Genomic DNA, 20842 nt, shown 5'->3' on the forward strand with positions numbered 1-20842 from the left:
TAATTCACATTTGCTTGAGGCAGTAGACTCCATATAACTTTTCAGAAGTGTAATATGGATTGCCAAGAGACCTCTGAGAGGGCCATTTCTAGGGGAACAGTCTCAGTTCTCTGATTTACATATCTATCAGCACTTTGCCCACATGGAATGAAAAGTCATCCATTAAAACAAACAAACCAATGTAAATACTTGCACAGAAAATTAAACACACAGTATAAAACAAAGTCTTTCCAAATCAGTATCTGATTCTATCTCCAAAGCAGTTTTAACAGAGCATTTTTAATGGTTTAAGGCCCATTCTGATCCATGATCACAGTGTTTCTGTCCAGATGCAAATCCTGCTACAAAAGCAAGGGAGGGAGGAAGAGGAGACAGTGAATAGTTTCACAACATCTCTTCAATGTAATGTTTGAAGAACCTATCTGTGGGAAATAGTAGAGGTAAGAAGTTTGGGTTTTTTTGAGTTTTAGGCTTGGCTAAGATAGACTTTAAGCCTGCAGAAAAATATGCTTACCAAGATAATAGAAGCTTTTAAGCTTAATAATGGTGTATTGTATATTGTTAATAGAAGGTATACATGCAAGCACTGTGTGAAGCAGGCATACATGTACTTTTAGTGATTAGCTAGAACAATTGTCTGTAAGCTTTAGCACTATGCTATTGGCTAGAAGGTTTATAAAATGCTCTGTAACAAAGAAATCTTTGGCTGCTGCTGGTTGTACGTGAGCTGTTGCCATTTTTCTATTGTCTTAACCACGTAATGAGGCTGATGCAGCAGTCCCATTCTGTTCATGAAAAAACCTCCAAACACACCTATCTTCTTTTTTTTTTCCTTTTCCCCAAATTCTTCAGTATTACAGAGAAGCTGCACATGGAATTATATGCATGTGCACTAGATTATGAATTCTGCTAGCACAGTATTTTCCATGACCATGACCAAGTACATCTGTAGTACTTGAATTTTTCTTATGTTCAATGTGATGTTCAACATGTAGGTACAGCAGACTGTGTCCCTTTGCAGAAGTTTTGCTCAGGGAGCTGTAAGAACAATTAATCATGAAATATCTTTGTCTTAACATAAGCATGAGATTTGAAGAATTATTGACTCTGTGATCAGATACAACACTGCCTACAAAACAAAATGTATTCATGTTCTGGAATGTTATATCGACCTAGAGTATCCAAAACAAGTGGAAGAGAGAGTACATTTTAGAGAATGAGTTTTCTTATGAAAATCCAGTAACAAGAGTGGCCTATTTTGTCAGCTTTAATGTATCAGCCAAAGAAAACATACATTTATATTATCCCACTGGTTTATCATCACATACTATCTGCCATGGACTTGGCATGCCCTAGCTTTTTATATTCAGTTATGTATAATAATATTCCTTTCTCTTCTGAATCAATGACATATTAGCGTGTTTGCTGAGTGGCTAAAATATGTACAGATTTTTTAAGGTTTTATGTAGAATCATATAACATAGCTGTAAACAAAACCCAGCTAGCTAAATGGATTAAACTCTAAATAATTCCATCTCTAAAGCTTTAGGAAGTTAAGTAGTGTAGACCAGGAGAGTTCCTCCCATGAAAATCTTATCCAAACTGAGGTGGGGGAGGGGGGGGGGGGGGGGGAAGCTCAATTACACCTGATTATCAAATAGCTCAGTTGTAGACACTTACACTGTAAGGACTGTAGTTAATACCACTCAGTGGAGGCATAGGCTACAAGTATTTTAAGTTATTTTCAGTTTCAATTTCATTCTACTGTTACAAGATATTTTCCACTATTCAAATTGATATAAACCAAATGAAATGGTTAAGCTTTTTAGCACATGAGATGGAATATTATTACTTTTTCTGTGAATTTGGATTACCAGAGTGAAATCACTGATAATAAGCGTTGCCTATTTCTCCACAGCCCAAACAAATACATTTCCATTATTGTACTTGAAAGATATGTTGAGAATTGTATTATAATCAGTGGCACAAAGGGAAGGAGTTCTCTGACAATGAGGACTTGAAAACACATCAAGTCATACTCAACTGTCCTGCAATAAAAACTTTGTACAAAGATTAGTTTTACTGAGCTGAATGTCTCAATGAAAGTAACCCAGAGACAGAAAAGTGTGATAGACCATGGTGCATTATATTGACTCCAGTGTTTACAACAACCAAGAAGTGGTCTCTGAACATTTATGATTTTGCTTTACAGCATTCCAAATGCTCTTTTTGGAAGCCCTCATTAAGTTCATGCTGGTAGAATCCCAACAGGAGATCCAAGTAATTTTCTGCTTGCTCCAGAAGGCTAGGGAGGCTTCTTATGCACTAGTAAATGGTGTATTTTTAAATAATAAAGTGTAGTGTGCCCCCTGTTGACGGAGTGACCAAATTATTCTTTCTCTGCTTAAAAAGGCAAAAAGCCCAGAAGTTTCTCTCTTCAATTTCGTAAAAAGACACCGCTTCACCTCAGACCTGGGGCTGTCCAATTGGACAGAGGCCAAGAGGTCCCGCCTAGGTAATTCACTAGAAAAAGAAGAGAACAAAGGAAATAATCACTTTTGTGGGGTGTTTTAGCAGAAGCAAAGACCTCTTGCCTGGCTTGGTTTTTTCTCTGTAAGAGCTTTGTTATTATGCCTTTTACTAAACCTTTTTCTGTTTCCAATACTACCTCAGAGCCATCCTGCTAATTTTATGCCATTCGGGGTGGCTGAGCTATCTTGGGTGTGATGGGTTCTCTGAGAGCTCATAAGACCTGGCTCAAAGAGTACCATATCAATTAAGAAACATTAGGTGTTTAATTGTAAAAATATTATGTAGATGAACACCGTATTCAGCCATGACATAAACATGTCAAGGGCAATTGCAGGACAATGGAAAATGTAACAGAAATCTGGTGTATCTGCTTTGCATTGTCATAAATTTCCTTTCTCTACTTGTATTTTTTATTTTTTTATTGATAACCTCAACAAAGAAACAAATGAAAACCCACTAAAATAAACAAAACATCCAAAAAACCCTAAACACAAACACTCCAATAGCAAAAATGAAAATGCACGGTTTCGAGGAGGACAGAGCTTTTGTTAACCATCCACATAAGTGAATGCATTGATGTTATAAGCAAATGAACCCAGATGTCTGGAGAAGTTCTTAATCTATTACTTGCTTTGAACATGTATATCTTACAAAAACAGGTAAGAAGAGGAGAGAAAGACAGGTAAAAATATCATATGAAAGCTTTTCACATTGTGGAGAAAGTTTTTGCCCATCATAAACAGGGAATTTTTCCCTTCCACAAATTAGTTTCACTTTTATTCCCAAACTGACCCTCAGTTTAGAACCCTGATATTTTTTAAATCAAAAACTTAAGCAGTATGTATAATTTCCCTTGCAACTCTGTAACTAGGAGAAATTACAATCCTGGAATAACAGTATGATACCACAACAGTATAAAATTCTAATCAGTAACATAATCATGCAATAATGAGGCTGTTAGGTTGTGGGCTTGCCTTCCAATACATTTATTAAACAGTCATCACTCTGCTGGATGATGTAATAGAGTAAGTCTGTATTAGTCAGTGAGGAGAATTAGGGCTCCAAAGCCCTAAAAAAAAAAAAAAACAACCAGAGTCTGTATGAGAAAAATTGTGGAAATATTCCAGTATGTGGTCTTGAAGAGTTCCATGATGGCATGAGGAGAAAAGTTGCCCTTTCTAAAATTTTTAGAATAGATGCAGCTCATACACAAGCTTTGAGTACAGTACATAGTCTAAGCTCCATGGAAGAGATGAGAAGGCAAGGCTTTACACATGGTTGAAGGCTCAGAGATTCCTTATAACAGCACCAATGCTTTCATTCCGTCATTTGCACTGCTTGACCTACATAAGTCTAGTTAGGCTGTTCAGAAAAGATGGAAAAAAGTGACATCATGTCTTCTCTTTTGTCAGTACACTGATAAAGGATTATAGACAATCTTCCCTTGTTCCACAGATCCCTCCCCTCTGTTGCAAGACAGTGCCTGTTTGTGAATGCAAACCTTCTGCAAAGTTCTGTCTATGCTTTGACCAGGGCTGAAGAAGGGGCAGTTCTTCACATCTAGCCGTGGGGGTGGAGTGGCAGGGCAGCAAGCCAGCATTCAGTCCCCTGGCAAAGAGCTTGCTACGCTTTTATGTGTTACTTCTATATACAAAGAGACTTAAATTAGCTGTCTGCTGTTAGAGAAAAAAGAACCTTTATAAGTTTCAAAATGGCCTACAAATAATGCTTCAGTTCCTTCACTGATGTGTGGGACTTTCCCTCCCATGTAATATACATCAGCTATTGTGAAATTCCAGAGAGCTGTATCTGCATTCTGGGTGGAGCAGCCCTATTTTTTGAGGGGTATTTATAAAACTAGCCAATTTATAGGCCACTAGCCAATTTATAGACCACTTAGGTTCATCACAATAAACAAGGTGTCTTTCAAAGACAATTCAGAATGAACTCTGTGGGTGCTGTATTACTTTCAAGCTACATAAAGTGAAGAAAAGGACCATGAAACCATAGCAGCACAAGTTATCACTGGAGCAGTAGTGCTGACATAAAATTGGCTGCATGCATACAGACTGAGGGAGGTTAAATTTATACCTGTTTGAAAAAGAACAAGGCTCTGAAATACTGCAGGCAGGACATCTCCAACAAATGTACAGGGAGAATGAAGAGTTAGGGCATAGCTAATGTAAGCAAGGCAGACACATAACACTACTAGACTGACTTTCCCCAGCAAAGTGATTTTAGCTGGAAAGAAAATTAAGATTTCTAAGGATAACAGAGTTCCATTTTATAAGACTTTATTTTAAAAAGTGTCCATAGGTAAACAGGTTAAAGATCAGACGCATTCAAGATACTAGATACACAGTTTACATTAATAACTTAAAGAAGAGAGAATTTTATAATTTTTTATACTTAAGGACCGGATGTCATTGCAATTCTTGACTACTTTTCTTTTAAAATATATACTTTTGTGCTTTTCTAAAAGCACAACAGAATCCCTTGATATAGTAAGTGCTACTTACACTGAATGCTATTCTCCACAAGGAAACAGGGAGGAAATAAAACAGTAATATGTCTAGATAATTGGTAACCAGGTTACAGAATCCTCACTGGTAACTTAAAAAGCAGATAAACAGCAAAGCTGATATGCAGAACAAAGCAATTTTGAATTCAAGGGTGATCTGAACTGAGACAAAAGTAGTAATATCTTAATGGCAGAGCTTAAGACTCCAGAGTTCATGACTCAAAAGGCCTCACGCTGTTGAAAATTTCTGAAGAAGACAGTATGTTTCCTGACTTTTACCAAAATAAAGACCATGTAAGCATTTATAAGAAGAGCTGGGCTGCAAGGGAAAGTACTAAAAATTGAGGCTGTTAAGAACTCTTGCAAAGTGCACACTCTTAGAGTCACCTTTGTGGCACGTGCATGAAAGCATTCTCAACCACAGGAACAGCTGCATCTGTTCCCTTCAGATTCTTGGCCTCTTCAACACACAAAACATAACCCTCTCACTCAGGGCATGCATTAGGGATTGGTAGCAGAAATAAGAGGCACTTCTTGCAAAAGAAATTAGAAGACATAGAAGCAAGTAGATACAGTGGATACTTACTGTAGATACAGGCAATAACTGTAGTAGAATTGAAGGGAAAAGAGAAAATTTTAAAGCATTTAAAGTTTGATTCTAACTCACCTCTGACAATAGAAGTTTCTGTGCTCTGATGGGAAAATCACCCAATTAACATTTCTAAGAGATGCTTGCAAACAGGTGTCTTTACTACATGTTTTCTAGCTGACTTACCTCATATACTTTTAACTAATTAACAACTAACATCTTTAATGTCAAAGTACATTATGTTTACAGCTAAAACCAAAGCTGCATGGAGATGAGCACGTAACCTGCAGCATTCAGTACACCTTGAGCTCCATTTTAAAACAGGCACTCAAAGGAAGAATTTCCTCCTTTTCTAATAGTTGGAATAATTATTTTCAGTGTTTCATTATATAAAACCAGCCTTTGAGAGATGACATTATTTAAAATTAAGCAGGAGTATTGTTGAGAGCTTTGTAACAAGCTGGCTCCTGGATAAGGGCCACAGCCAGATTAATCTGCCCGAGATACAAACAGGGGAAATGTAGAGGATTTTGTAGATAGTTAGCTAGCTAACAAAGATCATGCTGAAAGCAAGAAGGAGACGAGGATAAAAGCAGCAAAGTCACTGTGCCCTTGCCGAAACTTGAGGTTGTGGGAGAAGCTCGTTAGCTAGCAAGAATGAAGGAACGATAGCAGAAACCATAACAAGGTGAACACAAGAATGTAAACGTAGACGTAGTTGACTGATAAATGACTAAGCTAATGAGCTCAATTTTTGCAATATGCATTAGCCTTATTAAGACTGCTATAAATGTGTGTGCCTATCCAATAAACTTTTGAGACTTGTTGCTCATCATCTAGTGTGCATGTCTTCCTTCTCCATCAGAGTATCGAAATAGAAAAATACATTGAAAGCCAAATATTTTTCCAGGGCAAGTCTTAGCTCTTAGCAACATTAATAGAAACCATTTAGCAACAAAGTGTTCAGTAGATCAACCTATAACTGATTTGATGAAGTTGTCCCCAGGAGGATATCTGCCACTAATTACTTAGAAGTAGGAGAACCATAAAGAGATGTCTTGAACTGGGTAGAAGATTTTTCTAAAGCTAAAGATACTTTTCTTCTGTGCTGATGTTATTTACTTTTGACAACTATTAAGTGAGGCAAATTCAACATAAAGGGTTTTTTAAGTTAAAACTTAAAACTAATTATTATTGCATCAAAACCCATCATCACATTTATTGAAAAGTCTACTATCAAGATCCTCCTGGGGAATACAATCATAGCCTAAGCAGTAAAACTATACATAATATACATGAATTTTCATGTGAACATAATGTAATGCATAAAATGAATGCCTGTGATTTTTATTCAGGTTTTTTTTTTTTTACATTAGCTAGCTTCCTGCTATGTCCAGCACTTTCTGATGCAGTCCAGAAATACTTTTTTTCCTTTAAATCCTATTTTTCAAATAAATTTGCACAAAAAAGGTGACAGGTAACAGTAGCTTAGCTGCTACTTTTAGTAGCGAAGAGTTAAGGCCTTGAAAATCATCCTTTATTATAAAAAATCATAGCTAGATCATAATAAATCTTTAAATATGTAATCATCCACTACCAACTACTTTCTCATGGTTGCGCATTTACAAACTGTATTATGGCAAAAAAACCCCCTCCAGAACATCAATTCCTCTGGTAAAGGATCTCCTTGACTTGAGCATAGCTACTGTCAAGCTCTACTGTCAGCTTCACTTGCCTGGAAAGATGGCAACATGGATATCACCCGTCTTTCCTGAGATGGAGACAAAACCTGCTTAAAATCACAAAGAACTCAAGTCTCCTGATATAGTATTTTGATGTCATCAAATATCAGCAGAAAGACTGAGGAACACTGAAACCATGCAAACACAGAGAGAGAACAAGAGCAGGATGGCCTCAAACACTGAGCTGCATTTCCTCTTATTTCCATGACACAGCTGCCTAATTGCTTCACACTAAATTTGCACAATGACTGTGAACGTGGGACTTCCTGTTGGCAGTTAAAATCTGGAACATTTTAAATATTTCTTGGATAATTCTTCATTACTCACTTGTTTTTGATGTGATTAAAACAGGACTGCTAAAATCTGTTTCTCTGACTCACATGTGTAAATTCACTATTTATATGTCTTACTTATAAAACACTGTTGTGTTAGTTGCCTTCATACACAGTTCATTTTCACATTACTTAGGAAAGAGGGGTACCTTACCAGAAATGGTTCTGTACAGCTCAGATAGGCTGCTGACCTTTTGGCTGGAGGGAATCTGCTGATGGCGTGGTGGAGGTGCTGTCACTAGGAGAGAAGGAAAAGGGCAGTTCCTCTTCAATAACAGCTAAAATGTCAATAGTGCTAGTTAAATAAATAAATAAATAATTAGAGACATTTTCTTACCATATGTCACCTCTGGTGAGAGGGGAAAAGCTGATGTGAATGTGACAGTTTCATTTCCATTTTTTATTGTGGAGAAAATTTCCCCGTCTATTTCATCTTGGTAATGTACAACAATCATCTAAGAGAAGACACAAAAAAGCAAAATTACAGTGTGACAATTCTTTTATTTTTAACCCTATGACACAGTGGGGCATTCTTCATCAAATTACTGAAGGTTTCTGTAATCAGATATAATGTAATCTAATGTTCCAGCAGAGAGATCTTGGAACACTGAAAACATGCAAACACAAGAGACATCCAAAACATGCAAAGACAAGAACATCCTTAAACACTGAATTGCATTACTGAGGTGAATTCAGTTATTTGTTCTTATTGCCATGATGCAACTGCCCAACTGCTTCACAATAATTTTGGACACAGAACATAAGACTTCCTACTGGCCACTCACTGCAGCATTTAGTGAAAATTCTTGTTTACCTCCTTGGTTTTCCCTTCAGCAACTGGTGATCTTGGAATTACGGCCTGGTGACTAGCAGCAGACTTCATCCATCCACACCTGTTATACGATGATTCCCCAGGAACATCATTGTCATACTGCCCAACACTTAACTTTCTGAGCCTTTTCCCTGTTGCATCATCATCTTGCATACTTGTTGCTGAAAACAGGCAAGCTGATTAAGAAACTAATTTTTTCCAGTTAGAACTGTTAAAACAAACTTCACTATTCTGTCTGTAGTGATTATAATCAAGAATGTTCAAACTATTTTACAAAACCACATAGGTGGGGAAAAGACACCAGTTGTAGTTTCTTTGTTGACACCAGCTGGAAAATATTCACAGTGCCCTTTGTTCTAGAGTAAGTTTCTCCTGATGCTCATTTTTGAAGCGATCACCCCGAGTGCAATCGGAAGAGCAAGCCAGCAGGGGCCACTACGGGCACTCCAATGAGAAGCCTCTTTTGCCATTTCTGACACAGTGGCTCTTGGCAGAAAAACCATTGCTGCTGTCCAGGGCTGCGTTCCCCCCACCTCCACCTTTCCCCTTCCAAAAGCAGATTATTTTTAGATAAAACAGATCCTGGCCCTTATAAACTCAGTTCACTGTACACCTTTTGTGACACACATAGCAATCATACTTAATCACAAAAATTAGGTATTAGCTACACACAGAAGCTGTAATCCTTTTGAGGAACAGCACAGAAGAGCAACCTTAACCAGCAGAACGATCCAGGATATTCAAGGATATAAAGCACTATTTTTTTCCAAAGACGTTATTAAGAGCATGTCACTAGATGCAGAGCTATGATTAGCAGGATTTTATACATGGTCATCCACTCCAAACAGCAGACATTTCCAGATTACTCCTGCAACAATTGCTTTTTCTACCCTTCTTAAATCAGCAATAAGTATCCATAGAACTTACTGAGTAGTCACAAAAACAACCACATTCATAGCAACTTTTCAAATACTCCTCTGAGAGCTTCCATGGTCTATATATATGCAAAAAGATCTTTGAGGATTAGCTACTTGTCTTAAAAGAGTTGAGTATTTCCACAAGAAGTTACTTTAATTGCTTGGTATCATTTAAACCTTTACAGTAATTTCCAGCAGTAAGTGTGTGTTGTTGAAGCACGTCTCCTACGGACCCTGATCATGGAGCCAAAACACTAGGAGTCCAAAGTGTGTCCTTCATCTAAACCAGGAGGGCTTAATCAGCAGCTTGGGTAGAGAAAAATGATAGCATACACCTTACACACACATCAATTTCCTAACCTGAAGTAGCTGATAGAAGCTAAGGTGTAAAATCTGGCATGCAGCATAACAGTCTGTGTTATAGACATTCCATCTTGATTACACGACACAATTATAAAGCATTAATGCACAAATACATTTCTGTATAGTGGAAGAGTTTTTATTCAAGCTTGAAACAGAGACAGGGATTTTAGTCTAAAATCCATGGTACTTAACTGATTCTGAATTGACATATGTATGTATCAACCTGAGTAACTTGCTGGCAAGTAGTGGCTTATTCTAAAAATATTAATAAATCTCTTGTTAAACTACAGAATTAGACACTTCCAAAAAATCCATCTCTGCTAGCATCCAAGCCAGTGTTATAATAACTACTATTGAAGCAAATAAATAAATAAACACATAAAACCTTGTTAGTAATTTTTGAATATTCCACCAATATTTTGAATATTCCACCAAGACTAAATTTCAGGGTCCAAATACAGCCAGTTATTAATTTTATCAAGTCAGTATTTATAAATCTAGCACATTTTGAAAAAAAAACACAACTGAGATTCTGTTTTTATGGTTGCTGGAACCTGGACAACTCAAAAACTTTTTAAGCATCCATATTTAACTCTTTTTCCTCACAACTTGAACCTTTATGTGTGGTCTCTCATTTATGGAAAGAGTATGTGCTGAAGACCCTGTAAGCAAACTAGATGCATCACTCAAGATTTTCAAAGCCAGAAAAGGACATAAAATCACAAATATCTTCTAAACCTCTTACATGATACTAAACAGTCACGGTGAATTCTACTGAAATTGGAGACATTTAAGAATGTAAAACTATTCCAGCATTTACCAACATTTACATTGGATTTCCTTTTTTATTTGTAATGTCTGTAAAGAAAAATGAGTGGGAATCACTGGAGAATCTCAGATGATCTGAGACCAGACACTCCCAGTCCCACAACTTCTCCACAGGAGGCAGTAGGAGCCAGGAACAGCACATAAGAGTTTCACTCCATCTGTAACCAAGTTACAAATGCATAGACAATTTATTTCAGAATATTTCTCTTAGTTAACATGGCCTTGTAGACTACTTTATGATGAAGAATATATATCTTTTGGATGGGTCAAAAAAGACATTTGAAATTTAACACAAGTTTTGCTTGTCATACTAATGAGCGGATTTCATCATCAGTAATATTGATATACTCAGGAAGCTTGTAATTTCTACAAAGTTAATGTAGTCCTCAGAAAGCTACAAACAGGTCTCTGTGGGAAAATGGATATTTTCCTTAAATAGACTGAAAGTGCTTTACATACCAAATTACCATGAGATGCTGGACAACAGAGAGGAGAAGTTGAGCTGATATATTTCAGTAAAGCTTAAAGCAAATAAATCTAAAAGATTAAAATTAAGTGAAGGAGTGAGCAAAAAATTACTTCTACTCAGGTCGTTAGTTTCAAAACTTCATAATATTTAGACTTATATTTTAATAACTTAATATTTTAATATTTTAGACTTATTAATTTGAAAGGAACCTTTTACAGTGTAAGGTGTCAGTTGCCAAGACTTCTTAGAAGTTACAAAATTCATTTTTGCTGTTATCATTTAGCTTAAAGTTTTGGCAGAGCTTCATAAATATCCCAGAAGCACATATTTATTTATTTGAAAGCATTTCATATACTGTCCTTTCTCTCTTTCTGAAAAGTAATTTTTCCCTACAAAAGTAATTTTATTTTCCCTGATAAACAAATAATAACATTCCAACAGACTGGCATCAGAACAACATCAGGCACTTCATCGGATGGTTACCACCATGCAAAAGCTACAGCTAAGAAAAGCATAGCCAGTGGTTAAAGGTTAATCTTTGGTTTCTTTAACTGCTTAGCTTTCCTCAACTACTATTAAGAAGTATTTATAACTATTGGAAAGTAAACAACACTAAACTTAAAATCTTGTCTCCAGTGGCTTGTCAATAACAGTGCTGTATCTCATTTATTAGCAAATTATCCAACTGGTTGCAAATATAATTCCTTGTGATAGCATTGAAATATAAATGTCTGAACTTGTAAAACTGAGTTTAACCACTTGAATTTCAATCATCAATACCTGAGCAACAGTTAAGATAATTTTCTCTGGATATAGCTTAAGCAGTGTTAACTATATTATTTCACAGGCAGCTTCTCACCTAACTTCATTTATTGTCTAGCAGGATTTTTGGAATCTGCAATTCATTTCAATTCTAATGCTTTCACAAGAGGAAACAGGTAACATTTATACATTCAAGAAAATCTGACAAACTTTTAAGTGGTTTAAGAAAATTATATTTTTTTTAAGAAACAAAAGGAAAACTTACTAGGATGTATGCTAAATCAACCAATCAATACAACTTAACAGACTTTGCAGACAGACAAGCTGGAATTCATTGCTTGTGTACAAGCATGTTACACACAGAGAGGAAAAGATGAAGTGCTTGCACTTCAAGTGAGCTTCTTACCACAGCTCCACCTGGTGTGGAAAGCACCATAACATAAGAAGCTTTACCAGTTCTACCCACAGATCAATAAAATGCAGGACTCTGTTGTGAAAGGAACGGTGAAAATTTCCACAAAACTGGTTCTCCAGTGTCCCTTTCACAGACGTCAGCAGAAGTCATGAAGGCTGAAATAACACTCTGGGGAGAACTGTGTTAGCATTGCAGAAATTTCAGAAGTCAATGACTATACAGCAGTTTAAAAAGACCTATCAATTACTGTGAAACAAGGGAATACAATGCAACATGAGGCTTAAGAATGCAAAAAGGAAAAAAGTCTGTAAGTTAACTTGTAACAGAGGAGCCTTCAGCGACTATCCCACATACTAAAAATGTTACCAACAACGCTATCCAAACTGAAAGTGATCTCCTCCTTTGCCACCGTTTATCTTCTACAAAGTTTAAGATTTTTAAAGAAGGCATGTAATGATCAAGCTTTCAAAACAGATTTGTGCTTAAACCGTAGCAAATCTACTTTTAAGAATTTAGAATCAGTTTTAGAATCATAATTACATACGGAAAGAAAAAGTATCTTCAATGACAGCACGACAAAACTTGAACTAAATATTGCTGTGGTGGAAAAAGGATAATCAAATATATAGCCAGTTGAAATACAAAATCTCAGAATATTCTGAGTTGAAAGAGACCCAGCAGGATCACTGAGTCCAAGTCTTAAATGAAGTACGAGGATTGGACCCATGACCTTGGTGCATTTGTGATGCAAGTACTAAACAAGGATCTTGATATGCTCAAGCTTTCAGATTCCCAGATCTTTAGGAACACTGTTTCAAAAGTATTAATTAGAACAAAAGCCAACTATGCTGTGCCTGTGATACATTCAATGCCTTAACCTTTCTAAAATTTAACACAAAATGCTGCTGAAGTCAGAAAATCCCTTTATTCTTGAAAGAATACCCAATAATTAGCAATTACTAACAAGCAAACTATTCTTTTTAACCCCAGTTTCTAGCAGCTAGTAGACTAGGAGTGTGAACTCCTTATAACCAATTAGTCTAACAAGCAAATGAAAAGGTCTAAACTCTACCCCAAATACAAGCAGACCATCAAGTAAAGGACACAGCAGCTTTGCAGATCTGTCACTTTAGTTTCATCGCCCATTTACACTATTCTAAGAATGGAGAGCAAGCCCAGTGCAAAATCCAAACTGGTATCTCCAAACCCATAGAGAGCGTTCATAATGATGGTACACTCAGGCCCACATGCTGAAAATTACAAGACTTAAACATTTGTGGTGTAAGTACATAACATAAATTAAAAGTTATTGTACTGCTAAATGTAACTAAAATTCAATTTTTAACTGTAGCTTAAAAAGTTATTTAATTCAGTTTTAAAATTTACTCTAGTTCAGTTATAACTTAAAACTTCAATTTTTACCTTTTATTTACCTAAAAACTCTAATTTACTGTTAACCACTGTAAAATTAACTCCCAAGTCAGGCACCAAAATTTTCCTGTGCAACGGAAATGATAAGTTTTGTAGTGCATTTTACATACAAATAAGGCAGGTGAGAAGTTTGACAAGCTTTGCTTTTCACTCACTTCACAACTTATTTCAGAGGGACTGCACTTACCCACAGAATAGCACAGTAAATGGGAACATCTGCAACAGTTCAATGCGAATAAAAATATTACTTAATAAGGTATGCAGAAAGGATTTCTTCCTCTCTCCTTTGTCTGCAGAGACACTGTAGTATGATTTATGATACTGTATCCTGGGCCATCTCCAAAGGTTTATTTTTGATAGAGGAAAGATCTGTGCATGTATTCCAGACACCTCGGTTTTATTAATTTCACATTATTTTTTTGAGAGAGGGTGGCTTTGTTTAATGCTCAATTCTGTGTTGAGCTGATAAACTCCAAGCAAAATATAAGACTGTATGAACTGTGTATCTGTGTAATTCCTACAGTAACACCATAACTCATGCATGAAGAATTAGAATTACCTGAGAGCAACAATATAATTTCAATCTTATGGCAAATAGAGAACCTCTTTTCCTCATGCTGGCAAATTTAGATAGAAATGCATATCTTGGTCACAGTCATTAAAACAGGCTGCCCCAAATATTGAATGCATGTGTTTCTGTGTTCTGCCTTCACTTGATCACATAATTCCTCACCTGCACCTAGTACTTTTCTAAAGACGCAAATTGTAACATTTTAACAGTGAAAAGGTGGGGTACAGAGATGAGACATGGGTGACAATGATGGTAGGTTATAATGAAAATGGGTAAAAACCTTCCTGTTCTCTACATTTATTAACAAATTCTTGCTTGTATAGTTTTGTAGGTTGAAGCAAAACATTGATTTTGCTTTCCTTTTTTACTGAACAAGCATAAGCCTTGTGGTAAAAGATGGCTGATTTGAGAAAATAAGTCTTACTAATATCTTTAGAAGTAGACTGAGGTCATGTGTTATTTATTAGGCATAAAAGAATGTACAGAGAGTGAAGTAAATGGGGAACATAAGGCTGAAAGAAAAGCTTACATACATATCAAAAATTTTTCATGCTACAACCTTCCTGTCATTTAAAATTAAGCACTTCTGCAGCACTGTGTTATTAGTAAATAGCAACTTCATTCACTATCAGAAACTCATCTGTGCATAACTCAGCTCACGTAAAAGATAAAAATTGGAAAAATCTTAATTAATAGCGCAGTGATTCACCTCTGATAAGCAACACACATGACACTGAAGGAGAGAAGAATCATCAACCATTGTTCTGCACGGTTCACAAAGATAGATCCTAGCAAAAAGAAATTCAATGATCCAAAAATGCTAAGCACTCAACACAAAAAAATCATTTCAGACAGAACCCAGAACTCTGCTGCATGGGCAGTCAGTAGTTTGTGCCAGGTTGACCTATGCTACGGATACATGTGTATAAAAACATCTAGGAAGAAGCATGAAAGGAGAGATAGTTGCCTGTCAGTCAGTGCAGAATCATATGAGCAAACAGAAGCAAGAATGCACCATAATGTACATCCCAGCTGACACACACACATTTCATTCTTAGGCACACTCTTCCAGCTTTGCAGGGCACTGGAAATATGCACACACCTTTAAGGCATGCATTTTCTGCACAGTCATACAGGAAACCAGATAATTCCACCATCCTCCTGTAAAACAACCCTCAAGTTAGACACACACACACACACCATGGATCACATTGATCTCATTCACCTCCAGCACTGGTCGCTCCTCCCAACAAAGAGATTCACACAGAATGTCTCATTCATCCAATCAACCTCATTCAGACCATTCAGTCCTGGTCTGCCAATTCTCTTTATCACAGGTCAATTCATTCTATTAATATACTTGTTAGGTCAAGGACTGTTTAAGTCACAGAGTATAGACCTCCCTCTAAAACCTGACTCTGTAAGATCAGCCATTGTGAGCAACTGTTGTTTTCATTATCCATTATTAATTTGTATTTCTTCATCCCCATGGCAGCCAGCATTTCTTTGTGCTATCTATTATAGCTCCTGTGCTGCACTAGTTTAAACAGCTAATTAAGTGCCTTGGATGTTCCCCTGCTTATCCTAATTCTATAAAATTCTATGAGTCTACTCCAAGGTAAGATAAACCACATTCAACCCATTCTGGAGTATGGCTGCTCCTCCCAGCTTTATGCATCAGCAAACTTGCTGAGGAGTAATAAGTTAAACAAGACTGAATTTAGACCCCTGAACTACAGGCATCTGTGGACTGTGCTACTGACCACAACCCTCTGAGACCTGATATGCAGTCAGTTCACAATCCAGTGATTCAGAACAGTGGTGTATATAGGGAAAAACATTCCAATGTTCCTAATTCTTAATATTCATTCAGGTAAATAGCTTTTTCCCCATGCTGGTTTGTGCACATCATGCATGAATAAATGTATGATTCTGTATATTTCAGTGGGGCAAGTCCAGATATGTAAATAAATAAATTCTACAGCACTTAGAAAATCAGTACATGCTGGTGACCTCATAGTCTCAAGCAGAGGTGGCAGCATGCCACATATATGTGTTGTTTTACCTCTAGAACCCTGAGCAGTTTTAAAATCAAGCTCTTGTTAGTATAAATTGAATATTACTTGCAGAAGTCAGAAATGGAACATTTTAGCACTTGACATAAAGACAAACTTAAAAAATTATTATTGTTCCAAAGCTATAAAAATTATTTTTCTAATTGTTTTAAATTACAGGCTATTCTTATGTTCCTGACTACTAAAGTCTTTCCTCTTCTACTGTGCCCTGATACCTTTTCTCAAATATCCAGAATTTTAAATGCTGTCTATACATTTATATTTGATTCCCTTAAACACAGAAATTCCACAATTTAATTCTTTAAAATAAATCCTCTTCCAGATCATTCCCCAAGTACACTTATTTTCACTGGTCTTTATTCACCTCACATTAAAAATGGAAGGGAAATTACAGTGACTTCTACTTCCTATGAGATGACCAGAATCTCTGAGAAAATTGCAAATATCTCTTTTAAACTTCATATATTCAAACACTGAACTGTAAAAGGTGGCTTATTCTAAATGATCTCTTTATCCCCTTCACTAGATTTACTGTATATAAAGAGAAGAGTTCTCTCCTGCTGGAAAAATCTCAATTTGTCCACCAGCTAATAATTTGGAAAGATTCAAGAGAATTACAAACCACTGCCACAAAATACATATTGTGTATTAAAAATAAGCAGCAAAGCATCTCACATTTATTAGTCATGGATTTTTGGACTTCTTCAGTCCTCGGTTACCCTCCTAAACACAGAACTGTGATTTCATCTTCCCTACAAGAATCACCATCCTTGATCACATAGGCCTGCCCATGAATAGACACCACATGCTAGTTAGGCACATTCATGGTTTAGCATATCCTACAGGGCTTGAGCTGAAGCAACTCATTTGTGTCCAGCAAACCCATGGGCAGATCTTCTGTCATGCTGGCTAACGCTCAATCAAATCCTAGGGACACAAGCAAATCTTTCATTGCACCATGACTCTCAAGATTTTCTCTGGGGTGCCCACCCAGGGATGCCAGTTCTCAGGATTCCCTCTGGTTGAGATGATCCCAAGGTGTGTTAAAAGTCTCTTTTCCCCAACCTGGCTGTTGAAGAAGAGATCAGGAGTCTTCAGCTCGCGTTCTCAAAGTTGTTTATTATTTTTTATCTAAAACATTTTCTGTCTGGCCTGCCAAGATCTGTTCTGCAGGTCAGTCTGAGGCACACACCCTGCCCACGGGGTTGGTGTTGGCTTTTATACTATAACCTACATATTCGATATTTACAGTTATGTTCCAATACCTATCACCTATGTTACACAGTGACTTTCTACTCTAAACCAATCCCAAAACGTCACCATCACCAAGAAGATGGAGGCTAGGAAGAAGAAGGAAGAAGGACAGGACAACGTCCAAATCCCTCCATCTTGTCCCCCAGGACCCCCATGGTAAAATTCTTCAAAATTCCACCTTTCACCCTGTGACAACTACTGTTATGCTGCTTAAACTTTTGTGACTTGTAATTCTTCATATAAAGTTGGTAATTTGCTCCATAGGTTAAGATCGAATTCCCAGGTGTCTTTGGCTTCCTGCCAGGGTCTCCGAGCCCCTGACAGGATTTTGAGCCATCCAGTGCATCCAGAGGGATGTCCTGGGTTCCAACACATGACTGGAGACAAGAAGGGGAGGAAGAGGAAGATGGAAGGGGAGAAAGGGAGGCAAGGGTATATGTTTTGCCAAAGAAATTAGACCACATACAATTTTCAAACATGACAGTAGAACCAGCAAGAGCTTATTTGTCACATATTTTAGTTGACCATTAATAATAGGTTTAGTGGACTTAGCCAGAGGCAGACTACTCATCCTTTTGCAAAGCTGCTAGTTCTAGCAGTATTACTTAGGCAACATAGTCAGCAAGTGTTGTGTATTTAATTCCACCAGCTGTAATAATTTCAGAGTCAGAGATAACAAACAAGCACTGTGACTTGTACATTTTCAAACAGAAAACTTTCCCAAAGAGCATGTCTTAAAATACTTTACTGGTAAATATTACATTATTTGTGAAAACATTGCATAGAAATTTAATGCCAGCATCATTACACTGTATTTGAAGATAAAGTGGTTGGAAATTTTTCTCCTAATTTAAATGGAAATTGTAATAATGAGAAACCTACACCACCAATGCCTTCTAAAAAAGTCTCAATGTACAAATTCTGCTCCCTTATAACTTAAATTCACAACAGCAAAATAATGCCAAGAAATGCTCGATAACAGGTAAGAACTTGCTGAACAGTACTTTTTTCAAACAAAAAGGCAAATACCTGCAAAACTCACTTACCTTACATCATTTGATTCCATATCTTGGATGACTATGTAAAGAGGACATCAGAAATAATCCCTTGATAATCATCGTCAAAGTTGTAAGCAATGACCTGAGGGTCCCACTGTACCATATAATGAACACCCAGGTGCTAGAAAAATAATGATTTTCAGAAAGTAATACAGCTTACCATGTCCGGAGACATTCCTGTTTCTGACCTCAAATTTGTCATGGAAGCCAGAACTACTGTTAAGTGCTTCCATGTGAGCATCAAGGCTGCTGAAGCCATTTGCTTGATTTCTGTCACTGATGAGAGTGTTAATGCAGGTTGGGATAGGTTCAAATGTAGGGTCTAACTCCAAGATCAGCCTGTTCAACTGTTCAATGGACTGATCAATATCCAAAGTTGGAGAAGCTGGCAAGCCTCCAGCATTTTGTCCTAGATCCAGGCCATTTGTGTCCCTCTGAGGCATTGGCCTTGACTTAAAATTGTCAGCACTTGCATGTTCTTCAGCTTCTGCAGCACCCAGCATGCTTCCCAGCCCTCTCTGCACAGCATCTCTGCTGCTAGAGCCACGTGTTGGAGCATCTGGGACTTGGGACTGGCTCTGGACACTGCCCAAATTCTCCACAGTTTTATGAATGCCAACCCTAATTTCATTCTCTGGGGCAAAACCGTATTGGTGAGCAGTGACCATCTGCTGCTGGCGCACCCAGGTCTGAGTAGAGTAGTTACTTGGGCCATAGGCTTGTGGATGGAGTGAGACAGAAAGATTCTGTTGCAATTGCTCAGTTGACTTTGGCTCAGTGCTTCCAAATGACCTCTCAAAGAGGGAATCCACACCAATTCTCAGGTCTGCAGCAAAAGCATTTTGATGCTCTTCCCCAGCATTACTTCCAAAGCCATGTGAAAGAAGTGAGTTTTGACTGCTCTTGTGGCAACTGAAGTTCCCTAGGTGGGTGGAGTGCTGCCCTTCTGAGGAAGACAGCATCCCAATGCTGTCCACACTGTGAAGGTCATGATTAGGCATTTCATCATCCAGAATATCAGTCTCCCTGTCCTTCATTTTGATTACTTCATTCATGTGAATGTGAGCTGGCATAATGTGGTGAGTAGCACTGTAGTTGCTTTGAGCATCCGTCATGTCCTTGGCCGTGCTGACAGAACCCTCTAGACCAAAGCCACTAAGTAGCTGGTCCAGTTCTGCCTTCTCTTGTGGGCTCAGACCCCATTTAACTCCTGCGACACGGCGCTCCTCAGTCTTGTCTGTTCTGATGGAAGCTGTGGAGTGTCCAGAATCACTACTGACAGACAGGGTATGATCACTGTGATCAGGACTGCCTGTAACATGAACACCCTGAGCAACACCAGGGATGTTGCTGTCTGTAGAGCTCTTCTTTCTCACTTTTGCATACAGACTGCCATCAATGGGACCTTGGGTATGCAACACTGTGGAGGTACAAGTAAAAAGGAAAAGGAGAGACAAGGACAAGGCATCATATAAGGGCTTAGACTAGTGTCATGCCACAAGTATTTGTTAACACTAACAGTATTGTTTCTGCAAAACTAAATCAACTCTATAACTACAGCAAATACCAATGACCAATGACATTATCTTCTTTAATTTCACAAGACTTTTCTTGATGGAAATACCATATGCCATTTGTAGCTCAAGATCAAATAAAATCCTCTCTTTTTTTGCCGTTTTGAGGGCATGTTTATGGCTCCTAAAATTCTTCATGCTAATTTAAAGAATCCCACTATTGCAGCACTAGAAATTTGAGAGGTAGCTACTATGATTCAGAGCAAGAATGGTACAAACTTACCAGCAATACTTGCCTTTAATATATATATATAATGTAATTATTACTTTGTCCATTTTTACTTGATGGTCTGACTATACTACAAAGAATAATTTTCTCCTTTTCTTGGTGGTGCAAGGAAAAGACAAGCTTTTAATCAGAGCTGCAGTCCTTGGCATATACATAAAGCATCGTCATAAAAGAAGGCACAAGTAAATGTTAAAAGTATGACATTTCTCCATATATGGAGGATCTGGTATGCATGTCGTGTTTTTGTTTCAAAGAAGGACTAATGAACTTAAGTGGAAGTTACTTCCACAGAAGTAACTATATTTGTCTTACTCCCGTCTAACACATTACAATGAACACGTCACACAG

At 37.3% G+C, this 20842-nt stretch overlaps 1 protein-coding gene across 1 annotated transcript in view; it reads right to left on the reverse strand.

The window, feature by feature from the left end:
• TNS3 (tensin 3) overlaps positions 1-20842 on the reverse strand; it is a 174866-nt gene that overhangs the window by 39650 nt on the left and 114374 nt on the right. The window contains exons 20-24 of the mRNA XM_041471326.1: positions 18852-20111; positions 8531-8709; positions 8054-8171; positions 7871-7954; positions 5640-5657 (exon numbers count right to left, since the gene is read on the reverse strand). Of these exons, the coding sequence (XP_041327260.1) occupies positions 5640-5657; positions 7871-7954; positions 8054-8171; positions 8531-8709; positions 18852-20111 (1659 nt within the window). The remainder of the gene's footprint in view (positions 1-5639; positions 5658-7870; positions 7955-8053; positions 8172-8530; positions 8710-18851; positions 20112-20842) is intronic.

This window comes from Pyrgilauda ruficollis, unplaced genomic scaffold (assembly GCF_017590135.1).
Source record: "Pyrgilauda ruficollis isolate IOZ18807 unplaced genomic scaffold, ASM1759013v1 scaffold261, whole genome shotgun sequence".
Classification (NCBI taxonomy): Eukaryota; Metazoa; Chordata; class Aves; order Passeriformes; family Passeridae; genus Pyrgilauda; species Pyrgilauda ruficollis.